General features: G+C 40.0%; 1 protein-coding gene across 2 annotated transcripts in view; it reads right to left on the bottom strand.

Moving 5' to 3' along the window:
* The window catches only part of LOC131723167 (tripartite motif-containing protein 16-like), a 32,736-nt gene extending 10,592 nt beyond the window's left edge, over window positions 1-22,144 (bottom strand). Inside the window, exons 1-9 of one of the 2 annotated variants that reach the window (XM_059016645.1) lie at window positions 21,542-22,144; window positions 18,822-18,917; window positions 18,412-18,645; window positions 18,098-18,257; window positions 17,714-17,779; window positions 15,440-15,499; window positions 14,062-14,121; window positions 12,686-12,745; window positions 8,652-8,687 (exon numbers count right to left, since the gene is read on the bottom strand). In XM_059016645.1, coding sequence (XP_058872628.1) covers window positions 8,652-8,687; window positions 12,686-12,745; window positions 14,062-14,121; window positions 15,440-15,499; window positions 17,714-17,779; window positions 18,098-18,257; window positions 18,412-18,645; window positions 18,822-18,917; window positions 21,542-22,123 — 1,354 coding nt within the window. In that variant the 5' untranslated portion in view covers window positions 22,124-22,144. The remainder of the gene's footprint in view (window positions 1-8,651; window positions 8,688-12,685; window positions 12,746-14,061; window positions 14,122-15,439; window positions 15,500-17,713; window positions 17,780-18,097; window positions 18,258-18,411; window positions 18,646-18,821; window positions 18,918-21,541) is intronic. The other variant, XM_059016646.1, reaches the window with a different exon arrangement.
* Window positions 22,145-25,642: the final 3,498 nt, after the last annotated feature.

Raw genomic sequence — 25,642 nt, 5'->3', positions numbered from 1 at the left:
GCGCGTGGTGCACACGGTGCCTAGTGATACAACACTAGTGCACGGCTGCACAGAGCACATAGTGCTCAGGGTACTCAGTGTGCATGGTGACTGGTGCGCGTGGTGCACACGGTGCCCAGTGATACAACGCTACTGCACAGGCGCACGGCGCCGCACGGTAAGCAGGGTAGTGCAACTAGTTGCATTTTATTGCTAATATATTTTTATTTTGTTTTGAGGGATGGAGTAGCTGCAGTGGGATTTGTTTTATTTCTGATGCATAATAAAATTACATTATTTTTTTTGTAAAAAAAAAAAAAAAGAAAAGAAAAGCTAGCCAAAGAGAAATGAATGATTTTAAAACAATCAAAATACTGTTGTTGTTATGAAATATTATTATTATTATTATTATTATTATTATTATTATTATTATTATTATTAATAATAATAATAATAATAATAATAATAATAATAATAATAATAATAATAATAATAATAATAATAATAATAATGTTCTTCTGGTTAGTTAACAGTATTAACTGCTTCTAAATAAGCAGCATGCAAAATAATCCTCTGAACTTGACTTTTTTTCTTGTTGCTTTTTTGACAAATTAAAAAAAACAATAGTATTATTAAGGAGTTAATGATAAATTAAAAATAATAAATTATAAAACTAAAGTAAGGTTTCACCTCAACCACCGTATCGTTTCCTTGTGTTGAAGGGTGAATAGGTAACGGATTTGCGACAATAACTAAATAAATTAATACATATATTAAATCACGAGGTTGACTGTAGGTTTTCTCAGATAATTTGGACCTTTGGTACACTTTTCTGTATATACAACTCCAAAATTATTCCACACAATTGAACTCACAGAACACTAGTTCCTTTTTTCAAATCACTCCTCTCACTGCACACACAAGCATGAGCACCGCAGAAGAGACAGAGCAGCAGCGCAACGTCAACTGAACACCCGCAAAACCGCCTGATTTCTCCTTATCCAATGGCCAAATAAAAACATACAAAAAGCGTATCATACAAGTGTTATAGCTGGTCTTCTGCGTAGTGTAGTTTTGAAAGCAATCCACGATTTTTAAAAGGAGAATAACAGCGGTAAAGACAGTGTGCGCATTTGGGCCGATTCAATCAGACTGCTCATTCTAAAAGCAACACTTGGGTCGATTAGATCGTCACGTGCCAGTTATAGAGTTAAGCATATGACTGCAACAGTAGCCTATTCAAGCGCGTGTGTGGAGGAGTATTTTTCTAAGTGTGTGTTCGGGCAGTCGAGAGGGGCCCACCAACCTTAATTTTCGGGGGGCCAGGGGTGCGACCGCACCCCCTGCCTGCCCCCCCCCCCCCCCTCTCCTCTTCTGGCTCCGCTACTGCTTTTACCGTTAACAAATCCTTGGCATTGCATGACAAAAATGTTAAACAACACAGCTGCACTGACCCTGAGCAGCGCGAGCTGCCAATTCAAACTGGAGGAGTTCGACTTTTAAGAATGATCCAAAGAAACCCTTTCGATGCGGGTCACGTGTCTGCTGCTGCGCTCTGCACGCCATGTCGTGCTACTGAGGGAAGCCGATCCACGCAACAGGAATTATAAACAATGATTTTTAGAACCAAAGAGAGCCTCTTTAATGGTAATTGACAGTTTGTGTATTACCGAGTAAACAAAATCAGACCCGACCCGACCCAGGTGTTAGGTGACAAATTTGCATCCCAAAACCCGTTCGGTACGGGTCGAGTCTCGGGTCCTCGGGTCCTGGTAGACCTGTGAAGACCTCTAGTATGTGTTACTACCATTGTTAGTAACCACCCTGGGAACTCTACCAGTAAAATGAACTACAGAAATACTGTTGCTGGTATTTTGAGCCACGGCACAGGAGTGCCATCTTGTGGATTAATAAAACAGTGCGCCCAGTGGCATTTCAAATAAAACTTCTGGCTCCTGTGTCTAAGTAAAGCACCCACACCCTCTCACACTTGCAAAAAATATCAGTTTGTCTCAGTGCAGTTAAAATGAGCTTTAGAAATATGAGGCCAGCCACTGTGTTTAATGATTTATAACAGCAGAGCTCCTTTTTCAAAACATTTTGTTTCATTTCGAAATAAAAAGACTTTGTGTTTAGTGTTAATTGAGTGATGTATTGATATTTTTAAGACAATAATACAAAGGAATGTTTTGCATTTTGCAATTCATCTGTTAAAACTATGTATTTATTTTGATAAACTTTATCAACTTTACTCCTGTTTCTTATCCCTGATCTGAATTGCCCATTTTGAATGTCCCCTCACCACTGTAACCCAGGACTGAAGATAAAGCTCCTTTCACACTCTCAAGCGAGTCGCATCTTTTAACTCAGAGTTACTAAGTTACTGAATCCTGGAGGCGAGGAAGGAAGTCTCTGCCTGGAATCATAAAGGCCCCTGACCAGCGGGGGGCGCTGTTTCAGCTATACCTGGGGTGGCTAACCCTCGTTTTACAGGTAACCCTTAAATCATCCATTTCTGAAGACTTGGAACAATTTCATTTTGACTAGTTAAGCAGCTCAATTAAGTAATTATGCGGTAGCGCAGACATAGTTAAGGTTTGAACGAAGGTTCTGTTTAAAGTCGATTTTACAACCAGCTCAAAAGGGGGGTAAATCTCCATCGATATGCATGAACATTCGTGTGTGTGTGGTCGGATTGACAGGCTCAACAAACCCTGTGAACGGGGTAGCATTTGGTGAAATACTTTTTGAGATACAGCGTGGCGATAAAAACAGCCGTTTAAAAAAAAGAAAAAAGAAAAATTAAGACGCTTTTGTATACATCTGTATCTCAAAAAATACTGCTAATTAAGGAACCACACCTGGCATACACATAGTCCCGGGAGTGTAGATGTGCAACTGGGTGTTTATATTTTCGGAGGGATCCTGGTTTTACCAAAATTGAACCAAAATAGATAACGGTCTGACGTCACTTCTGTCTGACGTCAGTGCCTGACAACGTTGCTTTCGACCGTTCCATTTCACTGAATAGGGAGACATTGAATAGCCTATAGTTCAGCACACACGGGTCAGATCTGTGTTTCTGTCTGGATAAAACTGGTAATCAGTGATAATAATTAGTGTTTGTTACTTCGGTACTGGGGAAACTAATAATAATTTGTTCATTTAGGAAATACGTTTTTCTCCTCCCCCCACACTTTATGGTACAGTCAGGAGTTCATCGAAACTGTCCGTGTTCCATTCCACACACACACACACAACGTCAGCGGTCAGAGAAACGAACACGTGAAACAGAGAATGCAGTGGCACTTTACAGTATTACCCTGTTAGCTGGGTTATATTGTTGCTCACCAGCGGAAAAAAAAAAAAAAAAAAAACTTTCATAACTAAAGGGGGAAAGAGGTGCCGTGGCTCAGCCCTGGAGAGCCCTGGCACAAATTAAGCACTAGTTAAATTATAAAATGTAACCCTCGGATAAAAGCGTCTACCACATGGATCAAAAATAATAAAGACTACAATGTATTTGTTATGACACCTCCTATTTTAAACTCCAATTGCTTTTTGTTTATTGAAGATCATTGTTATTAGGTTTGTGATTATTTGTTTCTATCAAAGTTGTAATTTGCTTTGTTAAACTAATCATCTGACTGACAGCTTTACATGGCCCGGCTTGAACAAAACTCTTGTCCGTCGTTGATTCACAAAAAAATAAATACATACTGCCTGCTGGATATGAAAAAGAAAGAAGTCTGTCAATACTTGTAAACGCAATACTGTAAATGGTTATGATCTTGTATAGCGTAGGTTCTAAGAAAAAAAAAAAAAAAGAAGAAGTGAGAAGATAATTTTTTGCAAAATAGAATAAAATACAAATGCATACTATTATATGTATGCGTGTTATATATTCCATATTTAAGCACATACATTAAACACTTTCTGCTATTTGTTTACTGTATATCGCTGCCAAAGGACGGTTGAGATTTTTTAAATTAACAGCGCGTGCTGGTCCACGAAGTTGTTCTTCAGCTGCTACAGAATGTTTGAAACCTTCTTCACAACGCGAAGTAATTTACTGACAGGTGGGTAAAAGCTATTATTAATCATTTGTGTTGATTTAAGAAACCCCTGAAATAAGGATGTATCAAACAGCAGTAGAACATCCACGAGTAAAATAAAAAGTTATTGAACTTTTGTTAAGAAAATGGGTCAATAACAATATATTTTTTAGAAAGTATAAGACATGACTGATGACGATAATCAATCGGCATGAATTGAGAACAAAAATAAATTAATACGACTCACAGCGAGTAGTCTAAAGCCGGTAAAAAAACAACAAAAAACTAACAAAAAAAACTACATTACCATACAGTATATTATTAATAGTGACAATACAACTGTAGTAATATTCGTATTGTAATTGCTTATGTGTGAAACTCGTCAAGACAGTACAGTAAAGTACAACTATACAGAATTCTATTTATTACATTTCGAGTAAACTTTTGGGCAATTCAATTTAGAAATGCATGTAACCTGTTATTGTTATTGTTTCATTTTTAATAAATACTCTTAGTATATCACAGATTATTATATACATTTTCAGATATCCAAATCACTATACAGAATTCTATTTATTACATTTCAGAAACCTTTTTTTCCTTTGGTGGTTGGTCCAAATATCTCCTATCTAATTCAGGTAAGAACTGACTAGACTTGAAAGATGGGCCTGACAGATAGAAGAGAGAAGAAGCAACAGCAAATCCAATATGGCATCAAGACCTTAAATTGCACACAACACATCCTTCTGCCTAAAAACCTGCAGGATTCTTACATGATCTTTCTAGAGAGAGTGGACAGAGCCACACAACATGAAGAATAACTGCTCCCCGGCAGTACTGTTCAAATAATGTCACCAGCTCTTCAGCCTCAGGTACAGCCGTTACTGTCCTCACCTCTCCAGCCTCAGGTACAGTCCTTGCTGTCCTCACCTCTCCAGCCTCAGGTACAGTCCTTGCTGTCCTCACCTCTCCAGCCTCAGGTACAGTCCTTGCTGTCCTCACCTCTCCAGCCTCAGGTACAGTCCTTGCTGTCCTCACCTCTCCAGCCTCAGGTACAGTCCTTGCTGTCCTCACCTCTCCAGCCTCAGGTACAGTCCTTGCTGTCCCCACCTCTCCAGCCTCAGGTACAGTCCTTGCTGTCCCCACCTCTCCAGCCTCAGGTATAGTCCTTACTGTCCTCACCTCTCCAGCCTCAGGTACAGTCCTTGCTATCCCCACCTCTCCAGCCTCAGGTACAGTCCTTGCTGTCCCCACCTCTCCAGCCTCAGGTACAGTCCTTGCTGTCCCCACCTCTCCAGCCTCAGGTACAGTCCTTGCTGTCCCCACCTCTCCAGCCTCAGGTACAATCCTTGCTGTCCCCACCTCTCCAGCCACCAGGGCAGCCATTGCTGTGGACTCCAGGGACAGTCTTTGCTTTCTCCCCTCCTCTAGCCTCAGGGGCAGGGATTAACAACATTTGATTTTGCCTCAATAAACCTGGCATTTAAAAAGAATCTTTGCATACTTCTTGTTGGTTGTTTGATTTTCCAAGATACCTTCTGCAAAACTATGGAAATTCAATTTCAAAAACTTTAAGTTTTGTTTGCAAATGTCCAAAAGGTTTGGAAATTGCAAGTTAAGGTAGTCACGCAACCTTACCTCTGCACCCTTATGTGTATGTTTCCTGTCACACTTGACATCACATATGACATCATCAATGACATGGGCAATGACATCACTAAGCACATGACCAAGACTGGCCATACGGAAGTCATTGTGATTGGTAACATGTTACGTGTCACCTGGAAACCACAAAGTCACATGGACCATATATGGCAGCCTCATGAGGTCACAGATAGGGTACTGTTAAGATCTGGCCTAAGGAGATTTCAAAATATTTAAAATATGAAGATGGTTCTGTATCTTAAACAGATTATGAGCTGTAAGTCTGTGGAATTGAATATGAAAGGACAAGCTTCAGATATGTGGATGTGATGCTGCAAGTCCCATCCCATAAACAATACAGCCTTGCTTGAGCCTACGTGGACATTAAAACATGACTATTGTTTTAAAACAATGACTGCATACCTAGTGTGGCTGTAAATTGTAATTTTAACCGATGAACATCCATGGTATAAACAAGAGAAAAATGGAAAGAAAAAGAAAAAGGATGTACTTATGTAAAGAGAGGCTAAGCAATCCTAAAGTTGTAAAAGAAAAAGAAATAAATGGTTAGTAATTTAAATAGAACTGCACTGACTGTTGAAAATGACTTCCTTGTTGTGTGTAATAGTTTGTTAAGGGTGATTGCACCAGCTCAGGGCAGGGCCAGTGCTGCAGTGAGAGCCAGTATTGCAGAGGGGCCTAATGTGCCCTCTGTGCTCTCGGAATTCCCCACCTGGTTATGGCTCCTCCCCTTGGAGTATACTATAACTATCTCTATGCACTAACATTGGGCACACTCACTTCTATTTTAGCCCTGGTTATGTGCACGCGCACCTGCTAAACATGCCCTCGCTCTGCGCTCCCTCACTAAACATGCCCTCGCACTGCGCTCCTTCGCTAAACATGCCCTCGCTCTGCACTCCCCTGCTAAACATGCCCTCGCTCTGCACTCCCCTGCTAAACATGCCCTCGCTCTGCACTCCCCTGCTAAACATGCCCTCGCTCTGCACTCCCCCGCTAAACATGCCCTCGCTCTGCACTCCCCCGCTAAACATGCCCTCGCTCTGCACTCCCTCGCTAAACATGCCCTCGCTCTGCACACCCCCGTTAAACATGCCCTCGCTCTGCTCTCCCTCGCTAAACATGCCCTCGCTCTGCACTCCCTTGCTAAACATGCCCTCGCTTTGCAATCCCCTGCTAAACATGCCCTCGCTCTGCGCTCCCTCACTAAACATGCCCTCACTCTGCGCTCCCTCGCTAAACATGCCCTCGCTCTGCACTCCCCTGCTATACATGCCCACGCTCTGTGCGCCGGCTTTTTTCATGAGCGTGTGCTTGTGTGCGTGCGTGTGCGGGTGTGAGTGTGTGTGTTTCCGCGTCCGTGCGTCTGTCTGTCTGTCTGTCTGTCTGTCTGTGTGTGCGCGTGTGAGTGTGTCTGTGTGTGTGTTTGTGTACTTTATTTTTAATAATAAACCCTTTCTCTCATTTACAGGTATATTTGCTTAAAGTTGATCACCCTGGCTATTACTCTCGAAATAATGTGCACCTTATTGCAAAAATAACTCGTTTTTTTACATAAACAAGTAACCTCTTTTTCCCTTTTTTCTCTCTCCTGCACTCCAGTCCCAGGACAAAACCTGACGCCGCCCACAACAGCCAGAACAGGTAAGTAAATGAATGATATTCTTTTACAAATAACTGCACCAGACAGGATTTTAACAGGTACACGTTAATGCCATTATAATGTTTATTTGCAAGCTGTCTGTGAGGGCTATTATTAATGGGAATGGAGAAACGAAACTCTGTGGTTATTTTGATTATGTTGTGATGAACATCAATGCCTCATAAAACTGGTCGTTTTCGGTTATAAACGTTTTTTTTATTTTCGGTTACCGTTTCATTTACAGCCTTCGCATACATGAAGTGAACAACTAGAAGATTCTCTGCACAATAAAAGAGGGGTAGTAATAATGATAATAACTAATAACTCAAGACTCACCTCTCCAGACAGCACCTGTAGAACTCCTCTTTGCCCTCTGGACACTTTATCACTCTTCCTTAAATGCGCTTTACTTGCACTTATCTGCTCCCTATTTTACTGCATTTAATCCTGTATTTAGAGTACTGTAATCTGTCAAGTGTTATTGAATCTGTAGTATTTTGTATTTAATTATATCCTAATGTAACTGTCACTGACATTTATCTGCTCCGTTATTGAATCGTATTTTGTCATATACTTGTACTTGCTAGAACCAAAGTCATTGTATTTATCTTGCTCTTAACTGTATTAATACTTGTACTGTGATTCTTGAAATGTATTTTTGTTTACGACTGTAAATCGCCCTGGATAAGGGTGTCTGCTCAGAAATAAATAACAATAATAATAATAATAATAATAATAATAATAATAATAAATGCAGATATGAAGTCAGTACCTCAGATGATCTCTCAGATTTGAGTCTGTGACGATGGCAGCTTTGTTACATGACAGCCACAAAGGGTTCATGTTTCTTGTGCGATACCCGTGATCACACTTGAACTAGAGGATCACAGAATACAGCTGTGTTCTGAATATGAAGATCATTTGTTACATGTCATCTGGAAACCACAAAGTCACATGAACCATATATGGCAGCCACATGAGGTCACAGATAGGGTACTGTTAAGATCTGGCCTAAGGGGTTTCCAAAATATTTAAAATATGAAGCTGGTTCTGTTTCTCAAACATATTATGAGCTGTAAGTCTGTGGAACTGAATATGAAGGACAAGCAGTATGTAGATGTGATGCTGCAAGTCCCATCCCATAAACAATACAGCCTTGCTTGAGCCTACGTGGGCATTAAAACGAGGCTTTTGTTTTAAAACAATGACTGCATACCTATCAGGGCTGAGATTTTGTGATTTTAACCAATGTGCATCCCTGGCATAAACAAAAGAGAAAATGTGAAGGAAAAAAAAAACAGTGTACTTACCCATGTCGTCATCATCATTGTCGTCGTCATCGGAAACTATAAGAGAGAAAAAGAAACGGTCAGTGATTTAAATAGAACTGCACTGACTGCTGAAAGCTGGTATCTCTCTGAAAAGCTGCACATTTTCACAGTGCTGCGCGAACAGTGTTTCGGTACCTGAAATATGTATGAAGTAAAACAAACTGAGAATTACAACATTTTTCAAAGAAAAGAAAATGACTTCCTTGTTGTGTGTAATAGTTTGTTAAGGGTGATTATACCAGCTCAGTGCAGGGCCAGTATTGCAAAGGGGCCTAATATGCCCTCTGTGCTCCCGTAAGTCCTGTATAGAGGGCGCGGGTGAAGTGATTTTTCCTGTTTATCTTGTTTAGAAGGCAGGCGGGGCTACATAACTGAGGTAGAGGTGGGGTTATGGTTTTTTGTAAACCATTGTCATGGGCAAGCCTCCCTTCTGCACAAGAAATTATTATGACTTGCTGTAACAGGGGAGATCTATGCTGGCTGTCGGGCGCATGCATGAGCTGCAGGGGGGGTCAGAAAACCCAGTAGGGCTCAACTTGTCAATCATGGTGTTGATGCAGAGGCCAGGTGGAGGTGCGCTGCCAGGCGCTCTGTGATTGGTCGGGGTGTGGAGCCGTGCAGGATTGAGAGCCAATTAAAGAGTCACTGTTCCGTGTCCTTCTCTCTCGTGTAGGAAGTGTATTGACAGGAGTGTCCCCGGAGGATTGCTGAATTCTGACAGCATGCAGCTGAGATTATTACGCTGGGGCCGAGCAAGCTGAGAGAACACCAGAGCTCTGTTATACCCCGAAGGAAAGGGGCTTGGAAAGAGAAGGAATAAAGAATCGGCTTTACCTGGAGTCTGTCTGTTACTGCCCAAGCAGGCAAAGGTGTAAAATTAGTAATAGTTAGATGGAATTTTAATGTCCCACAGGGAGATAGATAGGGGAAAGAACAGTGACTCGATATCCACAACTTTCTTTTGTAGTTTTATTGTCAGTGTTTATTCCATCATGAACCTACACAGAGGACTGTAAAATTAAATATATAATATGTTTGTGTAAAAGATAAAAAGATAAATATATTATCTGAAAATCAAATGAACTGAAGTATGATCTCGTAAATGCGTGACTTTATTACAAACTTAACACAAGAGCAAATGGAATTGAGATGTAAAATTTGTGTTTTGCAAAAACTTGTTTTGCTTCTTTGTCCACAATAATAACAAATAATTCCCACACCGCAGACTTGCATTTTTCTGTGAGCTTTTGTTCATGGAATTCGTTTTTCTTTCACGTCCTTCATAAACAAATCCATTATTCTGACTTTTAAGAATGATCTAAAGAAACCCCTTCGATGCGGGTCACGTGTCTGCTGCTGCGCTCTGCACGCCATGTCATGTGCTACTGAGGGAAGCCAATCCATGCAACAGTAATTATAAACAATGATTTTTACTACCAAAGAGAGCCTCTTTAATGGTAAATCGACAGTTTGTGTATTACTGAGTAAACAAAATTGGACACGACCCGGGTGTTGGGTGACAACTTTGCACCCGAAAACCCGTTCGGTACGGGTCGGGTCTCGGGTCCTCGGGTCCTCGGGTTCGGGTAGACCTGTGAAGACCTCTAGTATGTGTTACTACCATTGTTAGTAACCACCCTGGGGAATCTACCAGTAAAAAGAATTACAGAAATACTGTTGCTGGTATTTGAGCCACGGCACAAGAGTGCCATCTTGTGGATTAATAAAAGTGTGCCAAGTGGCATTTCAAAACATTGTTTCATTTAAAAATAAAAAGATCACTTTAACATTGTGTTTAGTGTTAATTGAGTGATGTATTGGTTTTTAGACATCAATAAGCAAAAATGTTTGGCATTTTGCAGTCATTTGTTAAAACTGTATTTATTTACTTTGATAAACTTTATCAACTTTACTCGTTTCTTATCCCTGATCTGAATTGCCCAGTTTGAATGTCCCCTCACCACTGTAACCCAGGACTGAAGATAAAGCTCCTTTCACGCTCTCAAGCGAGTCGCATCTTTTAACTCAGAATTACTAAGTTACTGAATCCTGGAGGCGAGAAAGGAAGTCTCTGCCTGGAATCAAAGGCCCCTGACCAGTGGGGGGCGCTGTTTCAGCTATACCTGGGGTGGCCAACCCTCTTCCCTGGACAGCCACAGTGCAGCAGGTCTTATGCAGTTTGAAATGTCTAACCAAAGTCACATCCCAACATATTTGGAGTCTAAAGAAATGTAAATTTCTTATGGTAAATAATTGGAATTCCAAATAAAATTAGAATGATTTACAAAAGTTATGTACTTTTAACCCTTTGCTGTCCTATGTTGGACCTGGTCCGACATTGTAATTTTCCCTTTTCGGTCCAATGTCGGACCCTGTCCAACATCATCAAAAAGACGCAAAAAACAGGCCTCTAGTTGTTTTTTCTCCTGAAAAAGCAGAGAAAACCATTCAATGACCGAGTGAGACTGATAGGAGCCGAGAGAAGCCAAAAAAAGGGGGGGCATATCTCATGTATACAGATAGCCCCGACACCACATAGATAACATGGACATAAACAAACAAGAAAGCTGCTTCTGCATCAAGCGCTCAAAGAATATCACAGACATTTGCAGAGCTTTTTGAGATGTTATAGTAATAAAATAATGACTTGGATCGCATGATTGAGGAGTTTGGTGATAAAACGAGTGATCAGGAGATGATTTCTCGGTATGCCCTACTATGTAGAGGTATGTGAAAAATAAAGCTAACAAGGGGTGGATTGGGGCTGGAGAAGCAGTACTGAGAGTCCTGTTGATATGAAGAGACTTTTAAACCTGTTTTACTGTGAAAAAAAATTCTTTTAAACAGCGTGTCTAAAATAAACTGCGTGTGTGAAAATAAATTGGACCCGACGCGCCTGACACGCACTTAATAAATGGCCCTCTAAGGGCCCCCTTTGTAAATTATGATAACGATTAAATGTCCCCTTTGTAAATTATGATAACAAATCAGGTAAGAGACAAGGGGGGTGGGGGGGTGTCGGACAATCAAGATTGCACGCCAATTCAGACACAAACCAGCCAATCAGAGTGGCCGCGGGAAATAAAAAAATAATCTTTGTCTAAAGAGTACAAATCCCACTCTCAATTACAACTGCGCTCTCTCGGATAAATAAATAAAAAAGAGAAAGTACAAGATTGTGCCTGGAACCATCAGCTTTCAGCTCTCAGTATGAATCCATCCAGATCAGAGGCCCTGACACTCGGAGAAACACAAGGGAACTGCACGCTGAAACTCAACTGCTTTCTACACTAGGCAACAATACTTAAATATCTATTCAGGTCTTGTGCGATTCCTTGTTGTAGTGTCAGTATGTACTAATATTTAATTGGCAAATTGTTGTTTAAAACCTCGGTTTTTATTGCAATGTGAAATTAACTGTTTTGTGTGATTTCCGAACGTATTTTGATTGCATGCTTAATAAATACCATCTTTATAAGAAAGGATTCTCAGTACTGAATCATTCATTCAGGTTGAACAACCACAGATTATTGAATCTGGATATGAGTAATTATTGGTAGTTTCTGGTAACGTCTACATCTCTTGTTTTCATGTTAAAATAAACACAATTGTTATTTTGGCAATAGTTGGAACTACATCCAAGAATAATGATCAAAACAATAACATCAACAGTGTATCGGTTTCCTCTGATATAATTGCTGATGTCACCATAACCACACTACTTACACTTTATTAAATATTCCCACTAAGAAATAACTAATAAAACAGATGATGAATAATCAATATAGTTAATATCTCCCAACAGTTTTCTGGAGGTCCCTTTATTGTCATAAGTAATAAATACCCCATTAGTCCCCACAGTTTGACAAGGTGTATATGTGTGTGTTCAATACAGCCTGTGCAATAAAAGGAACTGGAATTGATTTAAAGGGTTCTTCAGGGTTATTAAACTGCTTGATGTACATCCCTGGGATTTTATATAAAATATATAAAAAATAGATCAATCTACTTACCTGGTTCTTGTTCCTCTGTCTCTCCTGTTTCCTCTTCTGCACTTGATTCACATCCAGACACTACACAAAAAAAGGAAATGTTTAATTCCCACACACAACTAATAATTCATGTAGATATACATTCAACTAGTTAAGAGCAGCATGTATATCTAAACGAGGTGTGTAACAATTCATCATGTATCGATGAATCAGGACACTTTCTTTACATGAGATATCGTATCATCATAGAGGTCTGTATCGTGTGCATCGTGATTCAAGACCAAAGCACAGCTCAGCTCACTGTAGTTCACAGAGTGGTTCTTGAATGAAGAGTGTGTTTTATAGTTGGTATGGATACATACTCTCCCTGTCTCATTTCACTTCTCTTCTAATAAAACAGTCACTTGTTAAATGATCATTTGATCCTATTGGGCTTCATACAAGTAGCCCATCAGGACCATTGCATGTATTGTGATTCATATCGTATCCTGACCTGCATATCGTGATGCGTATCGTATCGTGACATTAGAGTTACACCTATAATGAAAATGAATATTAATAAGAAAAGGTAACTGGATGTTTGAAGTCTTCACAGTAATGTATAGAGTTCAGCATCAAATAACTTTACTTGGAAATCTAAGGGCATGTTCTGGATTCAGCTGTTAAATACAGTACAGGTTGAAATATGCTTTAAATGGCTGATTTATTGGTTACCTATAGAACCTGCTGGACTGTGGCTCTCCAGGACCAGGGTTAGCCACCCCTGAGCTAGACTGTCAAGGGCACTGAAACATTGAGCAGGCAGTCTTGTGCATATGGAAATATGAAGTCAGTCCCTCAGATGGTCTCTCAGGTTTGAGTCTTTGACCGTGTGACGATGGCTGCTTTGTTACATAACAGACACAAAGGGTTCATGTTTCTTGTGCGATACCCGTGATCAAACTTGAACTAGAGGATCACAGAATACAGCTGTGTTCTGAATATGGAGATCATTTGTTACGTGTCATCTGGAAACCACAAAGTCACATGGACCATATATGGCAGCCACATGAGGTCACAGGTAGGGTATTGTTAAGATCTGGCTTCAGGAGATTTCAAAATATTTAAAATATGAAGCTGGTTCTGTATCTTAAACAGATTATGAGCTATGAGAAGAAAAAAAGTCTGTGCAATTGAATATGAAAGGACAAGTTTCAAATATGTGGATGTGATGCTGCAAGTCCCATCCCATAAACAAGACAGCCTTGCATGAGGCTACGTGGATATTAAAACGTGGCACTTGTTTTAAAACAATGACAGCATACCTATTGTGGCTGTAAATTGTGATTTTAACCAATGTACATCCCTGGGATAAACAAGAGAGAAAAATATATTAAAAAATAGATCAATCTACTTACCTGGTTCTTGTTCCTCTGTCTCTCCTGTTTCCTCTTCTACACTTGATTCACATTCAGACACTGCACAGAAAAAGGAAATGTTTAATTCCCACACACAACTAATAATTCATGTAGATATACATTCAACTAGTTAAGAGTAGAATGTATATAAAAATGAGGCGTGTAACAATTCATCATGTATCGATGAATCAGGACACTTTCTTTACATGAGATATCGTATCATCATAGAGGTCTGTATCGTGCGTATCGTGATTCAAGACCAAAGCACAGCTCAGCTCACTGTAGTTCACAGAGCGGTTCTTGAATGAAGAGTATGTTTTATAGTTGGTATGGATACATATTCTCCCTGTCTCATTTCACTTCTCTTCTAATAAAACAGTCACTTGTTAAATGATCATTTGATCCTATTGGGCTTCATACAAGTAGCCCATCAGGACCATTGCATGTATTGTGATTCATATCGTATCCTGACCTGCATATCGTGATGCGTATCGTATCGTGACATTAGAGTTACACCTATAATGAAAATGAATATTAATAAGAAAAGGTAACTGGATGTTTGAATTCTTCACAGTAATGTACAGAGTTCAGCATCAAATAACTTTACTTGGAAATCTAAGGACATGTTCTGGATTCAGCTGTTAAATACAGTACAGGTTGAAATATGCTTTAAATGGCAGATTTATTAGTTACCTATAGAACCTGCTGGACTGTGGCTCTCCAGGACCAGGGTTGGCCACCCCTGAGCTAGACTGTCAAGGGCACTGAAACATTGAGCAGGCAGTGTTGTACATATGCAAATATGAAGTCAGTCCCTCAGATGGTCTCTCAGGTTTGAGTCTTTGACCGTGTGACGATGGCTGCTTTGTTACATGACAGACACAAAGGGTTCATGTTTCTTATGCGATACCCGTGATCAAACTTGAACTAGAGGATCACAGAATACAGCTGTGTTCTGAATATGGAGATCATTTGTTACGTGTCATCTGGAAAACACAAAGTCACATGGACCATATATGGCAGCCACATGAGGTCACAGGTAGGGTATTGTTAAGATCTGGCTTCAGGAGATTTCAAAATATTTAAAATATGAAGCTGGTTCTGTATCTCAAGCAGATTATGAGCTATGAGAAGAAAAAAAAAGTCTGTGGAATTGAATATGAAAGGACAAGTTTCAGATATGTGGATGTGATGCTGCATGTCCCATCCAATAAACAATACAGCCTTGCATGAGGCTACGTGGATATTAAAACGTGGCACTTGTTTTAAAACAATGACTGCATACCTATTGTGGCTGTAAATTGTGATTTTAACCAATGTACATCCCTGGGATAAACAAGACAGAAAAATATATAAAAAAATAGAACAATCTACTTACCTGGTTCTTGTTCCTCTGTCTCTCCTGTTTCCTCTTCTGCACTTGATTCACATCCAGACACTGCACAAAAAAAGGAAATGTTTAATTCCCACACACAACTAATAATTCATGTAGATATACATTCAACTAGTTAAGAGCAGCATGTATATCTAAACGAGGTGTGTAACAATTCATCATGTAGCGATGAATCAGGACACTTTCTTTACATGAGATATCGTATCATCATAGAGGTCTGTATCGAGTGCATCGTGATTCAAGACCAAAGCACAGCTCAGCTCACTGTAGTTCACAGAGTGGTTCTTGAATGAAGAGTGTGTTTTATAGTTGGTATGGATACATACTCTCCCTGTCTCATTTCAATTGTCTTCTAATAAAACAGTCACTTGTTAAATGATCATTTGATCCTATTGGGCTTCATACAAGTAGCCCATCAGGACCATTGCATGTATTGTGATTCATATCGTACCCTGACCTGCATATCGTGATGCGTATCGTATCGTGACATTAGAGTTACACCTATAATGAAAATGAATATTAATAAGAAAAGGTAACTGGATGTTTGAAGTCTTCACAACAATGTATAGAGTTCAGCATCAAATAACTTTACTTGGAAATCTAAGGACATGTTCTGGATTCAGCTGTTAAATACAGTACAGGTTGAAATATGCTTTAAATGGCTGATTTATTGGTTACCTATAAAACCTGCTGGACTGTGGCTCTCCAGGACCAGGGTTGGCCACCCCTGAGCTAGACTGTCAAGGGCACTGAAACATTGAGCAGGCAGTGTTGTGCATATGGAAATATGAAGTCAGTCCCTCAGATGGTCTCTCAGGTTTGAGTCTTTGACCGTGTGACGATGGCTGCTTTGTTACATGACAGAGCTGTTAAATACAGTACAGGTTGAAACATGCTTTCTTTTCCGTACAGGATGCTGTATATGCCAGTTATAGAAACAGAATACTGCATTGTGACAGAAATACAATGATTCTTGGTAGTAAATCTCCCTCCCGACCTGTGAGGGCGCTAAGCTGCGAGAACAGAGGACAGGCTGGCCCGACAGTTCTTCAGAAATGGATGATTTAATACTAGAAGCTCCACGGCGTTCATTTTGGCGGTTTTTGGTTTTAAAATGTAAAGTCATGGAACACATATGGGTCTGTGTGTTCGTGTACCTTTCTGTCCGTATGTATTAAATATTCTCACAAAGCATGAAACACGGGAGTGCAGAAATAAAGGAGATATATTACATTATACCTAAAAGCCCCGGGAGCAGTCACATTGACGGCCACTCAGAAAACAATTGTATTTTGATTATACAGAATGGTATTCTACTTTATTATTTTTATTTACCAGTCCACAATGTATTTAGCTGTAATCAGATTAGTCTCTACTCTCTGCCTGAGTGAATGACTGACAGTCTATTGTTTTCAATTAGCCTTTTGAAGGCTGGTGCCTGCTTGCCAGCTGCACTGCTTTGGTCAGTCAATTAGCATCGGGACTAGCGAAAATAAATACCAGAGACCGTGGAGTTTTACAACGCAACAAAATATGGAGTTGATATTTTGGATCAGATGGCACGGAAGTATTCTGTGAAAGCTGGCTCCCAACGGTGGTCTGTTCAGGTATTTTACCAAGGAGAGAATATATTTTACAGTTAGCACAGGAACTTCGCAAGAAGCATTTGGAACAGAGAGAAACTGTCAAGCGTGTTCCGACAGCTGAAGATGCCAACCCCGCTGAGAGCCGCAAGAGACGCCAATGCCAGGTTGGCAAGTGCAATAAAAATAAAACTTTGAACAGCTGTGCCCTGTGCAGAAAGGCGGCATGGAGAAGCACATTATCTGTGTTGATTGTGAACAGCCTTAGACTCAAGGTATAGGAATACCATTTTGTCGAAAAAAAGAAAAAAAGAAAAATAAATTAGACATTTTTTATAACTTCTTGTGCTGTGCGCTTCTGTAAAACATTTTCTTCTAAGTTTATTTATCTACATTATTCAGTTGCTTTTGCGCATCTGATAATAAACTGATTGCTGTTGAAAAGTTAAAAATGTATTGCTATCGTTTCAGTTTTATAAATAGGTATGTTGTAAACCAATGTCTGTTCAGATGTTTATTTACTTAAAAAAAAAACTATTACATCCAACTACTTCTCCATTCGTTATACTATTTACAGTGTTTTGAATACAGCCGTCAAAAAAGACTGCTGCAGGGCTTCTAGGTATGAGTATATCTCCAGTCCAGTCAAATGTTTCAGTGAAAACAGAAGACTTACATTTTAAAAATTCAGGTCTGTTCCTTGGCTCTGGAGCCTGCAGACTGTAAACTGCAACTTCATTCACTGGGCAGAAAAAAGAGAGAACATAGAATGTGTTTTTTAATGTGTGAATCCCTCTGTCTCTGTTTGAATGCTATTGTGTTGTTTTCTCATGTAATGTCTTTAGAAACTCTCTTCCTTCCTGCTATCATCACACGGGATGTCACTGTAAATAAGGTGGGGCACTTCAACCTGGGGAAATAATTTGAAATAAAACATCTGCAATATTCATATAGCCAACAATCTGCAAGAGGTCTTTATTAATGTCTTGCAAGTCCTGTCCCTCCTCAAGCCATGGTCTATTTGAGAAATCTCTACCAAATCAATCTATTTCACACCAACCTGTTGTGGTTATTTTGACTAATTCCCCCTTGCAGAAGTCCTCAATATGGTCTTTAAGTTCAGATACAGCTTTCCTCACAGCCCCAAAAGAGGTGTCTGTATTGACAGTAACGCTGGGTAAGTTTCCAGCTTCAGGAGGGGCACAGAGAGACTGGAAATTCTACAACAGGAAAGTGGAGAAAAGCAGTTTTCAGTGAAACAGAATGGGGTCCAAAACATTCCTGGGAAAAAGCAAGGACTCATTCAATTGGAGAGGTCTGTCTGAAATCCTCCCAGTTATGTACTTGAGATTTTCTAACAAGCAGTGATGTTACCTGTAGAAAATGGATGTGATCCTCTGTCTCTGAAAGCTGTTTCAGCTCAGCGTTTCTCCTCCTTAGCTCAGCAATCTCCTGCTCCAGTTTCTTCATGCGTCCTTCAGCCTGATTCACTGCAGCCTTCTCGTTAGCTCCAATCAGCTCAATAACCTCAGTGTGGATCTTCTTAATGGATCGGATCAGCTCAGTAAAGATCTTCTCACTTTCCTTTATTTCTATGCATGCAGATCTCTGAGTGAAAGAACACAGTAGAGGAGAGTTGATTAGAATTGATATCAAAAACACATCAGGCATAGACAGTAGATGTGTTCCAGTCCATCTGTCAATAATAACAATAACAATAACAATAAAAATAACAATAATAATAATAATAATAATAATAATACCCCCCTCTTGTCAATACCCACTTTCAGTGACTCCACAGTCTGTTTTAGCTCCTCCACTTCTTTCAGTCTCTCCTGGATTCTCTGTTGTATTTCTGTCTGCGTCTCTCCCAGCTGCTTCTGTGTAGAAACACAGTGACACAGTGACATTTCTGACAGGGCATTGAGTGATATCCTGTCACATCCAAGACAGGCCTGTTTAGGTATGCTATTGAAACTAAGAGAATCAATTTAGTTCAAATATATTTTCTTTTTTCTTGTTTTACCTCTTTACATTGTTTGCAATAATTCTCAGTGGTCCTCGAATATATTTTGTCTTCAGTTCTAGTTGCACAACATAGACATCTGTAGCACAGGGTAGATCAGACAACATGTGTGTATAGTAGTAAGATACAACACCATCTAGTGCACAGCTGCCAGGAATACAGAAGGACACTTGATCCACAGTAGTTGTCCACTAGATGGTACTGTTTCATACTAGTAACAGTGAATGATGGCTCATCTAGTATGTGTCACATGTTTGTTTTGTCAAGCACCTAGGTACCTGAAGCAGCTTTCTCTTTAATGGATATTTAGGGCTTCTGATTTCCAGTTTTATCCGATAAACACAGATAAAACACCCCTGATACAAAACAAGGAAATCAGTGTATACCCAATAAACACCAGAAAAACACTGGACATGGTTACTCAATTCACATTGACTTCACCCCTTTCCATGTGAAAAAATACAATAAAATAAACTAAAACCAAAAAAAAATCCCTTTCCCAGTGCAGTCGGGCAATGTTCCTCCTTCCTGACTTGAATCTATCATTGATTCATTCTGAATGCTTTAAACTGAGTGGCAGCACATTCCTGCATTTCTATTGGAGGATTGCACACGCTTGTGAGATTTAAAACAAGATTACAATTAGAAATGGAGGGTTGTTCTTGCTCGTGCGATTTAAAGCTATATTACAGTTCAAAAGCGAGGATTCACACACTCCTGGAATTTAAAACAGAATTGCAAATTGTGAAGAAATGTAAAACATGCCTAAACACACAAAATCCCCAGAAGAATGAGCCCGTGAGCAGAAGGACTTCACTGTGGAAGAGAGCAAAGGAAAGAGGGGACTAGTAGAGTGGTCAAAAGAAATTGTAGATTTCAACAAACAAAATCCCAAATAGATTATTACATTTTGTTTTTAACTGATTTAAAGAGATGTGTTTTAATCATGTAAAAATGTTTTTTTTTACAAATTCCAATGCACCACAAAACAGCTAAACAAATCCTTCTTACCCTGTGAGGCAGGGCTGAGGTCCTGCACGTGTAAATAGTGTAGTGATGGCTTTCTGCATGAGGTATTAATTATGTTATTAATTATAAGTTTTACATTATGTGTGTGTTTTTCTTTTATAGTTGAGTTGTTTTTAATCATTATGTTTAAATTGAGTGTGTATGTGTTTTGTTTCTTGTTTTAATATGCAGTATTGTGTAAGTTTCGAGTTCTTTCATTTCCAGTCGGCAAAACCAGCTACTATCAGTTTGGCATATCCTAACACGACTGGAAGTCACAGATAAGTGTTGGAGCTAAACAGCAAAAGGCAGGATATTAGCAGAGATAGTGTGAGATGGGGGAAGGGAACTGAAAGACAAGATGGATGCGCCCTGCTAGGTACAATGTGATATTCAACCCCCCCCCCCCCCCCCCCCCCCGCAGCAGGAATGTGCAATGATAGTGGTAACCCTTCTCATTGGACAGAAGTAAAACAAATGGGAGTGGAGTCAACAAGTGTTTACAAAGGTATAAATGCCTAACATTGTAAAGTTTCGTCAGTCTTTTCATCTCTTTCGAATTGACTCCATGGATATCCATGCTTTCTAATACAAACATATGCACTGAGCTGTACCGAGGCCTTGTCCAAAGTCATTTTAAATCTTGTGCTTATATGATTGTATTGGAGGCATACTTTTCTTGTACATAAAAGTGTTTTTGAATCAAAAACCATTTGTCAGCTTAATTTCTTCACTACAATAGTGTGTTTTGTTTGATTGTAAATAATGTTTTTGCAAATTAAGTGTGTGCTAGATATGGCAGGGCATATTCAAATCCAGGTGCGGAATGTAGCCAGGTGTTAATTGATTAATTGATTATCTCTTAGCCCTGGCCACATGCTTTTAAAAGGGTCTGAAAAACCAGTTTCTTGGTTCTACAAGCAGGGATACAGACTGTCAGGGAAGGAGAGTGTTGCTGTAGGATCCTCATGACTGCGTGTGTTAACCAGGGTGAGAAAAACACAAGAGGAAAAATGTATCTAGGATCACTGTGTGAGTTAACCAGGATCGCTAGCACTGGAAGGAAGAGGGAACAAGTTTAGGGGATTTTAATCCCACCCAAGTCTAGAGAGGAGGTGTCAGGGAGACTGTTCCTGGAGCGGGACCGCCTTTCTTGTTTGGTCAACATTTATTTTCTAGTTGTTTTTGAGTGGTATTTTGTTTTGAATGTTTTGTGTTTTGTATCAAAGAAAACCTCCTGTGTCTCTCCTGTCAATCAGTGATAGCCACACCCCTAACAACACCCCTGTTACACCCTGAAATACATTCTAGTACATCATAGTTTAGAAAGAGCAATTAAAAAACTAGGGCTCTTTTAAATAGCTCTTAATATACAATTAAAATCTGATCTAATATGAAACTGTATAACCAAGTAAACATACATGTTTCTAATCTTCTAGGATAGCTACAAGGAAATGGTTCAAACCTTACCTGTTTCCCAGTCCTTTCTGCCTCAGCTGAGATTGTATCATGGCTCTTGTGTTCATTTTGTGTACACAACAAGCAAATACACGTCTGATCGGTTCTACAGAAGACCTCTAAAACTCGTTGGTGTTCAGCACAAAGCTTCTGCTCCAGATTTCCAATTGCATTGATCAGCTTGTGCCTCTTGAAAGCAGCAACTGCACTGTGAGACTTGACGTGTGTTTCACAGTAAGAGGCCAGGCACGTCAAACAGGATTTCAAAGCTTTGAACTTTCTCCCAGTGCAGAAATCACACAGCACATCTCCAGGTCCAGCATAACTTTGAGCAGGAGGAGGATTGAGTCCTGTCTTCTTTAATTTCTCTACAACTTCAGCCAGAATGGTGTTTCTGCCCAGAACAGGCCTTGGGGTAAAGGTCTCTCTGCACTCGGGGCAGCTGTAGACACCTGTATGATCAGTCTGATCCCAGCAGTTCTTAATACACCCCATACAGTAACTGTGTCCACATGGAATAGCGACTGGATCCTTCAATAGCTCCAGACACACTGAACAGCTAAACTGATCCTCTGACCACAAGTTTGAAGCCATTCTTGCTGCAGCGAGACAGAGAGTCTGACGATTTCACAACAGAAACTTCACTGTGCTAATTTCCTGGAGTTGTGTAAAGCTCTAAGAGGAGGGGTTTGGGACTGAGGCCAGGTTTAGACAAGCAGGAGGAGCAGAAACTGCTGAATCAGTGTGAGAGGGGCGGAGAGGAGAAAGTTGTGAGTGGGACTGGAGTTTGAGAATGGCATTGTCACAGTAACCCTTCTATAGCTACAGTATGTATTTGACTTCACTAGACCTTCACTTCTGTGTGGGTCTGAATCCTCAGAAGTTCACAAGGGAAGTGAGTTTATAGGTTTGAAAGAAGGTATACCTGCAGTACAAAAAAAATCATTTATTTTTGGATGTACACAAAAGGTTTAAATAATTACAAAATCATTTCTTTCAGGACGTTTCAGACAAAAGCCCTTCTTCAGCTGTGTAAAAAGAAAAGTAAACACAGTGCTTTAACCTTGTTGTTTTTCAAGAATTCTGTGGATGATGTCATGATTGTGTCAGAATAGAATGTGCATTCCAAGAGGTTCCAAAGTTCCAGGCTTGAAGATAAATTCACGTTCCCTTTGTTTCCAAGAAGCATTTGTTCCACAGCACTGACTGATCCCACAGATGGTGATGCGTCTTCAGCAGTGTGATTATCATTGTTGAAATGTCAGGCTACTGGAAATGTAGTGGTGTTGATTCAAATGCTTTATAAATGTTCCACAAAGCGGTCTGCTAAACGCATTTTAGTTTCCCCAATGTACAGTTTGTTGCATTTCTTGCAGATAATGCAGTAGACTATTCCTTTAGAGGTGCATGTAAAAGGCTCATGGATGCTGAATGATGATTTAGTGCCTCTGATCTCTGTTCAGGTGTTCATGTATTTGCAGGTAGTACATCATGGTCTATTGCATGGAAGTATGACTTTTTAAAAGTTCCTCAGAAGGATGAATCTCGCTGTGAATATATGAGAATCAATGGTTGTAAATTATGGCTTGTGATTGGTTAAAACCTCATCATAGGAGCAAAAATAGATTGAACTATTGCCCTGACATCCTTACACTACCGGGCAATAGTCTCCTTCTGACATGTGATTGGTTCACATCACTGTCAGTCCCGCCCCTATTCAAAGGAACGCCCTCCACCTCCACTCCTAACAACAAGAGAAAATGGCTGAATAAAAAAAACTGATGAACAGCGATTCTGTGACTTAACAGAAAAGGAATTCCAAAACATGCTACAAAATAAGGATGCTGCAAACACTAAAATGGTGATTAAAACGTCACTCTCACTGTTCAATGACTTTCTGAAATTCAAACAAATTCAACTCGATGATGTAAACAAATATGATCTACTATTATGCAGCTGTACGCCATTATATATATATATATATATATATATATATATATATATATATATATATATATATATATATATATATATATAATGTATATTATACTGGAGAGAAGGACTATAGTGGAAAATAATTCCATTGAGAGTTTCTGTGACGTCATAAACTAAGAATCCAGAGATGAAATTGTTTTCCTGTAACTCACTGAAGAGGCCCGTATATTATTTTTTCTAATCCACGGATACCCCTGCGATGCTGATATTAAAGAAGACGAGGTTCAGCGGTACAGTTGGGTGTTTTTAAACGTCGTGTTTCAGCGCTGTATAGACGTTCTGTGTTGTTATCCATGGATCGGATCAGCTCAGTAAAGATCTTCTTGCTTTTCTTTATTTCCCTCTGTGCAGATCTCTGAGTGAAAGAACACAGCAGGGGAGGCATCTTTACAACTGATATCAGAAACACATAGTGATATTCTGTAAACTTCGGCAGATTTATCAGTTTAGAAATCAGTCTTGAAAGAGTGCTGTGCAGTGGGTGTCATTCTCAAACTCCTGTCCCACTCTCTCCTCTCCGCCCCTCTCACACTGATTCAGCAGTCTCTGCTCAGCCTGCTTGTCTAAACCTGGCCTCAGTCCCAAACCCCGCCTCTTAGAGCTTTATATAACTCCTGGAATTCAGAAACACAGGTAAGTTTTGTTTCCTGTGAAACCCATCCCTGTCTCTGTATCATCTCAACAGAAACAGCAGAAGCACATATTGTGATTCCAGCCCAGGATCACACTTCATGGTGAATCGAGGGTATTGACACAACTACAGTGCCGTGAAAAAGTATTTGCCCCCTGTCTGATTTTCTGCATTTTTGCATATTTTTCACACTGAATGTTATCAGATCTTCAACCAAAACCTAATATTAGATAAAAGGGACCCTGATTGAACAAATAATGAAAAAAATTGATACATATTTCATTTATTTATTAAAGAAAGTTATGCAACACCCAATGCCCCCGTGTGAAAAAGTAATCGCCCCCTTAGACTCAATAACTGGTTACGCCACCTGTAGCAGCAATAACTGCAACCAAATGCGTCCTGTAGTTATTGATTAGTCTCTCACAGCGCCGTGGAGGAATTTTGGCCTACTCCTCCATTCAGAACTGCTTCAACTCAGTGACATTTGTGGGTTTTCGAGCATGAACTGCTCGTTTCAGGTCCTGCCACAACATCTCAATGGGGTTTAGGTCTGGACTTTGACTAGGCCATTCCAAAACTTTAAATTTCTTGTTCTTCAACCATTCTGATGTAGTCATTGTCTTGCTGCATGACCCAGCCAGCTGCGCTTCAGCTTCAGCTCATGGAGGGATAACCTGACATTTTCCTGTAGAATTCTCTGATACAGAGCAGAATTCATGGTTCCTTCAATGATGGCAAGGCGTCCAGTTCCTGATGCAGCAAAGCATCCCCAAACCATGACACTATCACCACCATGCTTGACCGTTGGTATGAGGTTCTTACTGTGGAATGCAGGGTTTGGTTTTTGCCAGACATAACGGGGCCCATGTCGGCCAAAAAGTTCCACTTTTGACTCATCTGTCCATAGAACATTGTTCCAGAACTCTTGAAGATCATCCAGGTGCTTTTTGGCAAACTTGAGACGAGCATTCATGTTCTTCTTAGTGAGCAATGGTTTCTGCCTTGCTACTCTGCCATGAATCCTATTTTTGCCCAGTGTCTTTCTGATGGTGGAGTCATGAACACTGACCTTAGCCAAGGAGAGAGAGGCCTGCAGATCCCTGGATGTTGTTCTAGGGTTCTTTGTGAATTCCTGGACGATTTTATGCCTTGCTCTTGGAGAGATTTTGGCAGGACGGCCACTCCTGGGAAGATTCACTACTGTCCCAAACTTTCTCCATTTGGACAATATGGCTCTGACTGTAGTTCGGTGGAGCCCCAGAGCCTTAGAAATGGCTTTGAAACCCTTTCCAGACTGATAGGCATCAACAACTTTTTTTCCGGAGGTCTTCAGGAATTTCTTTTGTTCGTGGCATGATGTGCCTCTAGAAACTGTGCGCTGACAACTTCATTCTGATGTAAGGGCCAAAGTTAGTCAGATTTATATTGGGCAGGGCTGGCCCAAATCAGGCCTGGTTGTTAACCAAAGTACTCAAACAGCTGAC

Source organism: Acipenser ruthenus, chromosome 53, assembly GCF_902713425.1.
Source record: "Acipenser ruthenus chromosome 53, fAciRut3.2 maternal haplotype, whole genome shotgun sequence".
In the NCBI taxonomy this organism is placed as follows: Eukaryota; Metazoa; Chordata; class Actinopteri; order Acipenseriformes; family Acipenseridae; genus Acipenser; species Acipenser ruthenus.
The sequence above is the reverse complement of the archived record's forward strand: the minus strand, read 5'-3'. Positions and strand labels throughout refer to the sequence as shown.